Source organism: Athene cunicularia (genome assembly GCF_003259725.1).
Source record: "Athene cunicularia isolate RWA chromosome 1 unlocalized genomic scaffold, athCun1 chr1_part1, whole genome shotgun sequence".
Lineage (NCBI taxonomy): Eukaryota > Metazoa > Chordata > Aves > Strigiformes > Strigidae > Athene > Athene cunicularia.
Window position 1 is genome coordinate 21,281,976 of NW_020799091.1, and position 12,392 is coordinate 21,294,367.

A 12,392-nucleotide genomic window follows, 5' to 3' on the forward strand; every position below is an offset into this window, starting at 1 on the left:
TCCCTCCCCTGTATTCTTATAAGTTCATGGACGCTCCACCCTTCTCCATTTATAAGGTCAGAAACACTGGTAACCCTAGTCTTATATTCCAGAGAAGAAAGAACATCTGTTAAGGTTTCCAGAACCCAAGGGTTTGCTTTTCATTTTAATTTACGCTGCTAGATCTTTAAGTAAAGTACAGAACTGGTAGCACAGGGCCTTTCCTGATTAGGAAATGGGAAACAGACTCTTAAATATCACAGTTTCTTGAATCTTTAACTCACAAGCCTGTGTGCTTTTTAAGGAGCGTGGTCTGTCTTCTCTTCTGTAGGAAACTGGAGGGTCCTCCCAAGAAGACCACCCCATTACATTTGTTTGTAGATGGATGGAGTTCATGAGGAGGAGCCCTCATGATGAGGACCGCAGATGCATCCCATATTTTTATAAGTGCATCTGTAGGCAGATGGAGAAGTAATTGCCTTGAGACAAATTCCATAACTATGTGATAAAGATAGTCACAGACTCAATGGGCTTTTTGTGATGGGTTTAAAGAGAAACACTTGAGTGATCTACACTGTAATTGTGAGTCTTGGGGAGCAATGGGCTGGCAGAAATGGAGTGTGCATGTGAAGTTAAGAGCCTTAAAATCATCATGCTTTGATCCTTTCATTCATCATCAGACTTCTGTGTCCTGAGAATTTTCTTTTGAGCTTTGGCTTCTACTTTAATTAATAAACCTTTCTACCAGTAGAACTGCATCTATTAATTTTACCTGGAGTGTGCTGCTGTACCTGGGCATGCACTCTGAGGGAGACCACAGGGTTTTGCCATCCATAGTCAGGCTTCATTTTGAGACTGAGTTTACAGCCAATAAAAGATTCTCTAGCTGTGGACTTACCTTCTTTCTGCTCTAGGAATGTAAGTTAGAAACTCTGTCTAGTTGTTTTTTAATTGGGATCATTTGTTGGAGGAAATGGCTGCTGCTTTCGCGACAGATTCAAGAATGGAGTGAGGTTAGAGGCTGGCGGGGGCTCGGTGGAGTTCTCACTGCTTTTCTGGCTTAGCAGTTTGGTTTGACTCAAGGGTTTGCTCCAGCCAAAGGATTTCGGCTTGCTTGACTTGGGATTTTTCACCAATATTGAAAAGCCAGAAAAGATTCCCAGTTGGGATCCTTTCCACTTGCAAAGGAGCAGAGCTCAGAAGGTTTTTCTTTCTCTGCCCCAAAATCTTTCTATTGGGGTCTTGTTACCTGAGGCCTTACATTAGGAAAGACTTATCTCTATGCTCTTCTCAGTTTTGCTTACTTTCATCTCAATGACAATAGCAAGTCCAAGACACAGAGCAACCACTTCAGTTGTGCTCCTGGCCACCACCTGGGCCTGAAGGACTTACCAGGGTTTGGGCTGATGCTTGTTTCCTATAGTGAAACGAAAGGTGAGCTTTTTGTGTTGGTGCCTTTCCCTCCACATCCATGGAGGCCCGAGGGGAGGGGACGCACCTGGATCAGTGGGGTACCCCTGCACTGTCAGGTAGGCAGGCTCCCCGCTCTGCTTTCCCCCAGGCCTGGCTCTCGGGTTGGCTGCATGCACTCTCTCTCTCCTGGAGTCAACTGATTAGTTTTCTGGGAAACAAGCCCAGGGGGAACTTCTGGGGACAAATGGGATGCACCAGGTTTAGCTCTTTCCACCCTATGTAGTCCTTCAGCTCTGTTGCAGCAGACAAGGCTCTTCCAAGTCTGAATCCTCTAATGCCATGCTCCAGGACATGTATGCACTCTTGTGCTGTTCTAAAAGCATCACCCCACCTGGCTCATATGTGATTTCAAATGCTTGGAACTGAGATAAAACCATGCAGAGCTGTATCGTTCTGCCCTGGGCAGCAGGGAAATGTGGGAGCCCAGGGGAAGGCCACCTGCAGGCGGGTGGGGAGCAGCAAGGGCATGGCCCCGCAGCACCCTCAGCCTTGGCTCAGGACCCACCCACTGGTGTGAGTGCATTTGTCTGCATCTGTGTCCTAAACGGCACTGCTGAGGTTTACAGCATGATGGTAAGTGTTGTGAGAGTGGTTAGGCTGTAAGCTGCTGCTAAGAGGGGGGTGACCCCTTCCTCAGCCTGGCACTAGCACCATCTGCCCTGATGCTGCTATTGCTTGCTCAGAAACTATTCTGATAATCTAGCAACCTGAACCGGGTCCCTGCAAGGCAAGCCAAGCAGAAACATCAGCATAAGAGAGGGGGCAGGACCACAGAGCAGGATGCTTGAGATGCAAGGGAAGAAGCAGGACTGTGCATCTGGTTACATCAGCTTACATGTGTCAAACCCCTCCCAGCTCCTCCTTGTCCACTGTTCAGTACAAATTTCAGGGGTATATATTTACTCCTCCAATTTGGCCTAAGTAAAAGGTGCTTAGCTAAGAAACTACCACTTTTAGGAATGTATGCAGCCTAAAGGGTCACTGCATGCATTCACATACATGAGTGCTTTTTGGCATAACGCTACAGTACCTCTTGTTTAGCTTGCAGGCCAGATGACCTTGTTTGCTCTCAGCCAACTGCTCTGTTTCTCAGAAGATTTACACTCTAGCAGCCACTGTTGAGTTCAATTTTTTTTTTCCCATCCAATCATTCCCTTCTGCAGCCGAAAATGCTCCTTAAAGCAGTTCCGGAGGGATGCTTGGGGCACACTCCATATATTCTGTGCCACGCAAAGAAAAAGGCATTTCATACATTTAATTTTGGGAGGTTGCCATGTTGTCTCTGTGGCTGACAGTGGCCTTCAGAAATGTCACATTTACACAAAGAAAAACAGGTTAAACCACTTCTAGAAAACATGGCATCCTTTTAAGCCCTCTAAATATCCACATGCGTTCCAACCTCTGTAATGCCTGGCTCCTTAAAAGAGTATGGGAAACTGTCTCAATAAAATCAAAGTACCATCAAATTGCTCACAAGCCTCTTTTCTGAAGTGTGAGAGGGCAGGGCAGGAGAAAGGGTTTTCCAGCAGTTGTTTGGAATGGCTTGAATCACCCTGGCTTCACCACACATGAGCAGTGCTCCATTGCAGACTCCTGCCAGGAGCACGTTTACCCCGCACACCGTGTATTTTGGCCATGTGAGCGTGCACGGTCTCATACATGTATTTCTGTGTATTTAACCAACGCCCTCTTAGTCACTGGAATTTTTCTTGCAGCAAGCCCTCTCTGCCTTGACCGTGTGTTTCAGCCAGCTCCAATTGTTCATTGAGACAATACTACACCTCCCAGCCTGCCCAGCTGCAAGTCGCTGACAAGTTCAGCACAGGCAGGATGGCGGGATGGCCTTGACCTCCTGCCAGCATAAGATGAACGATGGGTTGGGTCTGGGCAGTCCCTGGGCTAGCTGAGAGCAGTGAGCTGAAACCAGCTGCAGATACTGCCAGCCTCACAGTGGCTGGGAACTGTGACACCACCGACATTGAGAAAATAAACATTTCCCATTTACAGAGAATTCATGTCAGTGCAGCGCATTTCTTAGAGCAGCCCTAGGTCCCTGCTTGGGCAGCTGTCAGGAATTAGGTGGAGGAAGGTGGCCAATATATTAAAGTGCTTAAAGGCAGGAAGAGAAGTGAGGCCCTCACATCCATCTATTGTAAAATTGCCACTTTAGCATCCTGAGCCCATGGGTGTTAAATGGGCCGTGCTTAGCTGAGTCATGGAAAAGAAGGCAAAAACAAGCACAGGGAGCCTTGTTCCAGCTGGGGTGCCCTTGGGGACTTGTAGAAACAACTGCAAATCCTTCACAGCCACACGTTCCTCCTCTGCCTTGCCAAGGGCTTGTTTCCTACAGTTACTTACCTCTACCTTGGATTAGTGCACTCTGGCACTCACTTGTCCAGCCTGGTATTAAGTTGAGGATCAGGCTGATCAGTAGAGTGCTAATAAATCATATTGGTGATGTGCATCAAAAGGGTTGAGGGTTATTTGTTTCCTCGGAGGTGTATGGAGCATTAAGTGTGGGAGATGATTGACTGCTGACTCAACTAAGCAGGATACACCTCAGCAAGAATCTTTGCAGGGACTAGGAACACTTCAGCTACTTTCATTAGGCATGATTTAGCACAAGGACCTCGAATCCTCCTTTGCCCTCTAAAACATGAAGAAGAGAACATAAAATACAGACCCAAAGACCATCCGTTTCTGCTTGCTGCCTGTCCATGTGAAGCGTTTCAGTTCTTCTGGAGCCAGCACCATCCCACTGTCTGCTTGATAATCCTTGAAGAAAAAAGAAAGATGCAGTCCTATTAGGTATTTACTGTAGAAAGTTATTTTTTACAATGAACTCAATTCCTCTTCAGTCTGATTTCCAGCATCTGTTTGGTCATTTATACTCAGAGAGCTCTAGGAGACAGCAACTCCGTGCTACTGGAGGTGCTGCGGTGCCTAGGTATTTCATGGTGCCTTTCCAAACTGTCCTTGCTTTGGGGTGCAGCAAACTCATGCTGTTAATGCAGGTACAGAGTGCTAAAAGGAAAGTGTCTACACACAAGGTGGGGTTCTGGCCAGCCCCTAGTTCAATCCTGTGAGCACCACTATGCCTTTCCTTCCTCCCACCGCTTAATGTGTACAACCAGGTCAATAAAAGCTTACCCCAACCTCTCACCCATGCCCACCCCCACCAGGACAGTATGTCTGCCACATTAGTAGACATTTCTCCAGCTTGTCCACCTGGTAACAGGACTTCTTCCTACCAGGGACTAGTGAATGAAATATGGCCCACAATTCTCATTTGTGCACTACTATTCAGATGAAAACACAAATCCAAGGGATTTTAAATGGCTGTCCCCCACCAGTGGGGCTCAGGTGGGACTCTGGCAACCATACCTTGCAGGCCTACTGGCACCAGCCATTTCTTGTCAGGGAAGGAGTGTTTGCAGTCCATTGCATGGTCAGCAAGGATTTACTGCCCCCAGTTTGTAGGACATTTGGATAACACCATGCTGCAAGCACAGCTAATCTTGCACCTCTATCAGTAGAGCTGACAAAGAAGTAAAACCCCTTCTTGATTCTCTCTGTATAAATCTGTCACACAGATAAAAAGAAATAAATGGCGTACCATTTGGCCCAAGAGTCACTTACGTTAAATACAAGTGTTTTCTTGATCGGAAGTTCTTCAAATGTCTTTATGCGCTGGGGTGGTTTTATTTTGAAAGTGTTTATGTATCTGTTCAACAAAAAAAGCAGGACAATTTTTGGTGAGTGTGAAGTGCGTAAGCAGGAAGCACTGGGTAGTTCTCTGTTTCTTTAAGGAGTTGCCTAACTGTCATCAAGGCAGTTTACACAAAAGGGACTTGTTACCCAGACCCCACCCAAACCTCATTCCCCAGCCCTGGGGTGCACACAGCTGCCCCTCTCACAGTGCCTGAACCCAGTGACCTGATGGTCCCCCTGGGAAAAGACACCCCAACGGGCTGTCCCAGCCCAATGGGATCCTGGTGGTGGTGACTTGATGGCTGGTGGGACATTCAGGCCATGTGGGGTGTCTCTGGGTGTTTTTTCCCACCCAGTTCCAAACCAGGCTATGCAGCAAGCTACAACACCCAACAAGCAAGTCTGAATTGATTATCTCACCTGACATTTTCAGTGCTTCCACAACTTGAGCTTGTAACAGAAAATTTTTCATTGCACAAAGGATCAGATGCAGGGGGAAACCCGCTTGCCGTTGTAAATATTGTATTGAGGGGTATGTAGTCTTTGCCTTCCTAAACACATATGAGAAATGAAAGCTTTATTCCTGGGACCATGTGGCCAGCCACCCCTACCTCAGTGACAGCACGCAGTTGTGACATTAGTACCTGCTGGACGTTTGCTTGCAGCAGGTCACCCAGCTTTTTCACCAGCTCAGAGAACTTTGGTCTGTCATTGGGATTACTTTGCCAGCAGTCCAGCATGATTTGGTATCTGTGAGGACAAAACCAAAATGAACACCTGGTGGGGTTACAGCTCATTTTGATCCAAGGAAGCGCAGTCTCTGACAGCTTGTCATAGATAGTTAACTCCTGAGTCCACCTAATTTTACAAAGATGCCCTCCAAACCACCAAGGCCTCTTACTAAAAGAGTAAACTTTCCACAGAAAAAGAAAAAAAACCCTTCTTCCTACATGACACTAGGAAGTCCACATCAAAAGAATAATTTAGCCAACTAGTCATACTTTCTTTTTTTATTCCTACTTAAGCATTAAACATCTATTAACTGGCAATGTTTAAGTTAAGGCATCCTAAGATGACTTATGTGAATGTGTCACTTCCTTGTACTGGTCGAGTCAAGCTTTCCTTCCTGCAATAAAATATGTGGAAGAGAAAAAAAAAAAAGCTCTTATCTACTGTCATTAGGATAATAAAATTAGCCAATCGGTAATACTCCCAGATAGGCATGGCTGGCTTGCATCCTTTTTCTTCTTCCAGAACTATGTTGTGGTAAGTGTTGCTATTTAAAGTCATGACGTAGCACTCAAAAAAGCACTGAAGACACCTACACGTACTTGATTTTGCCTCAAGAGGTGGAAAACCCTGGATATGTTCATGCTCCTGAGTGATCTGTGCCACCGTGTGTGTGTGTTCTGCACACATGTTGGAGGTGCCTTCCTGGGCAGGGTGCTCCATCTCGCCCCCAGGGCAGAGGAGCTGGAAACTCAGGGTGTCACTTTCACCTTACCCAGACCTCTGAAAAGGTGTTGGCCATGCAGCAACAGCTGGCCCCCTGAAGGCAGGGGACCAGGGAGTGACAGCCGATGTTGTGGCAGAGGGGCTCAAACTAACCCCGTAGGCAACGTGGGCTGGGAGGCTGTGGGTCCCCATCACCTTCCTCTGCCATCAGACACTGTCTCCAGGAAAGGGTGGATCCTCGCCACCCGAGTGTTTGCGAGGAAGCCTCCACTGTCACTTCCTAATTCAAGATGATGTTAGTAATGTCACATTCCTCCTGTGCATGTTGGTAAATATTAAAGCTGGAGAGGATTGAACGACCTTCCTCCTCAGGGCTGCTCACTCAGCTCCCCTTGGAGCCCAGCCCTGGTGGTGCCCTGGGCTTGGGTCCACAAACCTCCTCACCCTCTCCTACCCTACAGGAAGGCCAGGGGGCCAAGAAGGGGCGGGGGATGCAAGAAGATGCTGATGACAGCAAGAAAATATAAGGCAGCAATGGGTTGTTTTTCCTTATGTCGGTACAGGGTACTTGTATATCATCTGCAAGGCAGCCCAGGAGGGCAGCAGTACACAGAGTAAGCAGAGAAAGGCATCTCACATCTCCTCGGTCGCCTGCTCCGGGGCTCGCATTCTTGTGCCTTCCTTTAGTCTGCTGCAGAAATCCTCGTCTATTTGGACTCCGGGGTAAGGAGAAGCACCTGGAGGTGACATTGGGAGAACAGGGACATACATACCTGGAGTTGGGTACCTGTGACCTAGCCTTGGCCCTATACATCCCCCTCAAACACCTGGGTTGTGCAGCATCTGCTTGCAGAGCTGGGAGCCTGGGGGCATCCCCCCCTGCGGAGTCTGGCCCCTGCCAGCTGCCACAGGCAGGGAACTGCTGCTGATGGTGCTCCAAGCCCCAGTCCTTGGAGGGGGGCAGGATCAAAGCCAGCACTATTGGTGGTGCTTACCAGGCCTGAATGCAAAAAAATACACATGAATTTGACTTGAAAAGTATTCCTCAAGAAAAGCCATGTTTGATCTCTCTATTGGTTTGGACAGCCCCAAATTCAAGTAAGCAGTGTATTAACAAACCCCAAGTGCTCAAAACAACCTTGAACATAACAAAATCATGGGTTTAAAACAGATCACAGTACATTTGCATTATTTTGCTAGTTTCTGTGTTTTTAAGATGCAGCCTCATCGTGCTGTTGGTCTTTATTCTGTAGACAAAAAAAAAAAATATCAGGAAAAGGGAAAATGAAAAAAAGAAAGACATTTCAGAGAGTCAGACAGTCACCAGGTTCAAGGAGCTGGGGCTTTAAGAAAAAAAATAGCAGGTATTATGAGGCTGACCATAAAATCACAAGAGTTGGCAGGCTGACCAACAACACGTATTTAAACTAATAAATGATTGATTGTCCTGAGAATTGTATAGTATTGTTTCCTCTGCTGTTCGCCTCTTTTGTCAGCCTCTATGTTGAACCCAATTAAGATTCTTCTATTCTGACGGTCATTGTTGTTCTCACTCAGTGTACATCTTGTATCCTGCCTTTTCCATGTGAAAGAAAAAGGAAAAAAAAGCTTCACTGGGTTTTAATTTCAGATTGCATGCTCTAGTTCATCCTGTGGCATCTGTGCAGATGCTTGTTTGCCTGCTGCGACCAGTGGCCCGGATGAGGGGGGTGCTGGGTCCCTCCTGGGCTGTGGCGACCACCTGGTCTCAGGCTGGAAACAGGGGTGACAGAGGCTGAGACATGCAAAGACCTCTCTGTGTGTTTAGCTCCCTAGCTCCCACAAGAAGACTTTGAGGGAGCACACAGCTCATGGCACTCTGGCAACTGCCTGTGGCACTGGCACAGGAGGTGATGCCTCAGTCCCTGGCAGCTGCAGACCCAGGCCCACAGCTGTGTGTTATCCCACAGGGTTTCACATCCAATAAAAACACTTAAAATTTTGCCTGAATTTCCTGGTTTGCACCATCAGTCAGACAAAACACTGAAATTGCTCCAGCTGTGCTGCTCTGCATCTCTACTGAGGGTTTCTACAGGGAAAAGAAGGAAGCTTAGGTTTTGCCCATGGCAGAAACGGGGTAACATTCTCAGATAGCTGTGCTATCCATTTCAGCCTGTCAATTAAGCTTTCAGTGTCCTTACAAGCACCAAACTTTCCAGTTCACAAGGGCCTGATACACTTGTCCCCTCTACCCCCACCCCCCACCTCTGACTGATCTAGGTCCTTCCTTATTAAAGACCTGGCAAAAGCTTTTTGAAGGTAATGGATGTTTTTCCCAGGCTGAAATCCCCACCACTGAGTCCAGCTCCCGGGGTGCAGAGTTAACGTACCCAAGGAAAATATCTCCCACAGCAAGACTCCATAGGACCACACATCGCTTTTTGTATTGTAGATTTTATCAAATATGGATTCTGGAGCCATCCATTTGAGAGGAAGTCGAGCCTGGAGTAAAAGGGACAAAAAACCTGACTATTATTTTCAAGGCCTAAAAGAATTTAATCATAGATGAATCAACTATATATTGTTGTGTAAATAATTACCATTCAAACAGGAACTGTGGGATTTCCTTACAGGGAGTCAAGATAAACCCACACTCATTCAGACACTTTCTTAACAAATTGTGGGAGTAAAAGGCTGTTTTTAAAATACATGTGGCACAGAACACTAGACATTGAAAACCTTTGACTAGGGTGACCAGGTTTCTTCTTTACAGGGATATGGGGATGTGCAAGAGCAGAGGCCTCTTGCTGGCATCCGAGTGACAGGGGAGCAAACCCTAAGTTCAAGCGCAAATCGTTCTGTGATGGTGTCGGAGATGTTCTTGGGGAAAGTTTCAGAGTCTGAATTGCGGGAATATATTGGCAACCCTTGAAGCGCCCCCAGTGCAGCCTGTTAGTCTCCTGAGCAGTACCCAAGTTATGTGAACAATGTTTTCCAGCTAATATGTAGTGCTGTAAATCTTGAAAGCTGGCAGGTGGGTGAGACCTCCAGGAGACTCTCTGTGTGATCTCAATGCCCACACAGCAGCAGCAGGCACAGGCACAGTTTGCTGACCCAGCCTTCACAGCAGCCCTGGCAGGGGGCTTATTGCCTGCTATTTACAGCAGAAGCAAAAAAAACCCTGATCAGGTGCTGGAGACTGCAAGTCCAGCTTGGCTGCTCAAGGCACCATGATCTGTGCTTGGCTCTGGTATGGGTGCACCGGGGAACATGCACCTTGCTTTGGAGGGACTGGTTTCCTTGAGGGAATATTACTGAGTAGGGGCCAAGAAATATGTATAAAAAATATCTGAAGCATTAACAGCAGAGCTGTGAAACAGTTAGCATGTCCCAGACTTATGCTTGAGGATAGAAATGCTTTCCAGATCTACAATGCATATGGATAGCTCATATTCACATGAAAACTGTGATAGCTGTCAAGTGCTTCTAAGTTCAGGAAATACAAACATCTACAGAACATTCTGGTGGACAGTTTGAAATTATATGTTATAAATATTTGGGTAAATAAACGGCATTTTGACTTACATCTCCTTTTCTCACATAATCAGGATTCTTATAAATATCTCTTGCGAGGCCAAAATCACAGATCTTCACGACATTGTTCTCAGATAAAAGGATGTTTCTGGCTGCCAGGTCACGGTGAATACACTATAATAAAACAGTTTCACAATCAAACTGCATTTCCTTAATCCTGCCCACAAATTTCCTGACTGTCTCCCATATCCTTTTAAAAATTATTATTTAAGAGATCAATTTAATATTTTTTTAGGGAAGCTGACTATGGTTTACATGAAGTTACTGTAAACAGTGGCAGTTCTTTAAAAAAATAAATAAAATTCCTAAGTCCAGAAAGTGATAAAGTTTTATGTCCCATGACATTTGCAGGGAAAGTACTGATTCATTTGGAGCTCCCTACCTAATATATGCTGAAATGAAGAAAAAAACCCACCACACCCAAAAGATCATCCCTGAATGAATGAGGTTGACCCACTGTCTTCAGCCATGATCCTGTGTTTATGGACTATGGAGACTTGGATAAACACACAGTTATATTTATAACGCCAAGAGGAAAACAGTTCTTCCTTTGGGAGCTCTCCCAAGGAAGGTGTCACTAAAACGTAGATGTTACTTCACCTCTGAATCCCATCCTTCTGCAGGGAAAAATCCTCGGTGCAAAACTCACCTTTCTGGAGGAGAGGAACTCCATGCCTCTGGCCACCTGAAAGCTGTAAGAGATCAGGTCCTCCATAGTGAGGGGCAACTTGTAGACCTCATCAGCATCTGCAGAGGTGGAAAACATGGTTTGTTACAAAGATCACTCACAAGGCAGTTATTTTCCCCCTCTCTTGCTGACCCTATTACTCCCATAAATCCAGCCTTCATAAAGTAGTATTTGAAGGTCAACCCACTGTCACTGGAAACAAAAATAGTGCTTGCTTTATACCCCGCACTTTGGACACTGCTGTGTTTTCCCCAAAGATAAGGAGCAGTCAGAAGAAACAATCACACATTTTCCTGTCAGATTTAGTAACCCTGGAAATAATCTTTTTTTAAATCTTCTACCCTCTGGACATGACCCTGTGAGTGTCTCCCACGGATGTTTATTAGGGTGATAAATGAGGAAAAAAATTTCAGGGATGCACAGTATGTTGTAAAAATATCACAGACTGTGTAGGGACAGGAAGGAATTAATACCTACCCTCCTCATCCTCCTCCACATCACTCAGAGTTTTATCTTCCTGGAACCCAGAGCTCGCAAAACTCTCGCTGCTGGTGACACTGGCCAGTCTTTGTTTTTTGCCTTCCACTGGCTCTATATCCTTTTTCTCATTCATTGACTCTCCTTGCAGAGAGGAGTCCTTCAAACAAACAGAGGAGAAGAGGTGCTACATCAGAGTGATGGAGGGGGTGGGAGAGGAACTGAGTCAGACTTCTGTTGCCTTTCCACCAGGAGAAAACGCCTGTCTGCGGCACGTGTGGCCACATCTCCCACTGGTGCAGGTGTCCAGCACCACCATGGCTGGCAGGGACTGGAGGTGGGGCTGCACTCCACCAAGGTTGCCATCTCCAGAGGGCAGAAATGTGGTGGCTTGGGAGTACCAGCACAGGATTTTGAGGCACCCTGGGTGGTGGGATACCTCTGATGAGGTGAGGATTTGTGCGTCCATGGACAGACATGTCTGCTGGCCTGTGACTCATCTCAGCCTGAAATGAGACACCTGAAAGGTCCTATTTCTCTCTGACAGCCAGAGAAGAAGCCTGGTGGGATGAGTTAAGAAGGATGTACCCAGAGTGCAGGTGTCCCAGTCCTCTCAACCTAAAGCATCAGCTTTTTGTCCAAGGCTCTTAGGACACCTGCCTCTATGTCCCTGCACAGTGCTTGGTGCTGGGCTGTAAGCTGTCCCAATGAGGAGCAAGGGCACTTTGTTCATCTGAAATACAGTTGCAGTTGAAAGCAACTGCCTCTCTTCCCCGACACCTTTATCCAGTGCTTTCATGTTATGGCCAGTGCTGGTTTAATGAGACACATGCAACACTCTCTGGAAAATGCTTTTCCATTGCTGCCTGGAGAGCAGCCTAGATGCCTGGCCATGCTCTTGCCCCCTCTCCCCGTTCCTCTTGTCCTGCGACTGTCTCTCTCCCCTGCACATGCTGATGCAGTGCTGGGGTCCCTCCTTCCCTCCTGCCCAGGCACCCTTCCCAAGGGTACTGGATCACTGAGTCTGGGCAGGCTC

The 12,392-nt window shown here is 46.7% G+C and overlaps 2 protein-coding genes across 2 annotated transcripts in view; one reads left to right on the forward strand and one right to left on the reverse strand.

Annotated features, from left to right (window-relative positions):
- PAN3 (poly(A) specific ribonuclease subunit PAN3) overlaps positions 1 to 12,392 on the forward strand; it is a 93,740-nt gene that overhangs the window by 79,596 nt on the left and 1,752 nt on the right. The window lies entirely within an intron of this gene.
- FLT1 (fms related tyrosine kinase 1) overlaps positions 1 to 12,392 on the reverse strand; it is a 100,181-nt gene that overhangs the window by 2,963 nt on the left and 84,826 nt on the right. The window contains exons 20-28 of the mRNA XM_026858330.1: positions 11,357 to 11,516; positions 10,841 to 10,938; positions 10,183 to 10,305; positions 8,988 to 9,099; positions 7,256 to 7,355; positions 5,808 to 5,913; positions 5,584 to 5,714; positions 5,092 to 5,176; positions 4,136 to 4,227 (exon numbers count right to left, since the gene is read on the reverse strand). Of these exons, the coding sequence (XP_026714131.1) occupies positions 4,136 to 4,227; positions 5,092 to 5,176; positions 5,584 to 5,714; positions 5,808 to 5,913; positions 7,256 to 7,355; positions 8,988 to 9,099; positions 10,183 to 10,305; positions 10,841 to 10,938; positions 11,357 to 11,516 (1,007 nt within the window). The remainder of the gene's footprint in view (positions 1 to 4,135; positions 4,228 to 5,091; positions 5,177 to 5,583; positions 5,715 to 5,807; positions 5,914 to 7,255; positions 7,356 to 8,987; positions 9,100 to 10,182; positions 10,306 to 10,840; positions 10,939 to 11,356; positions 11,517 to 12,392) is intronic.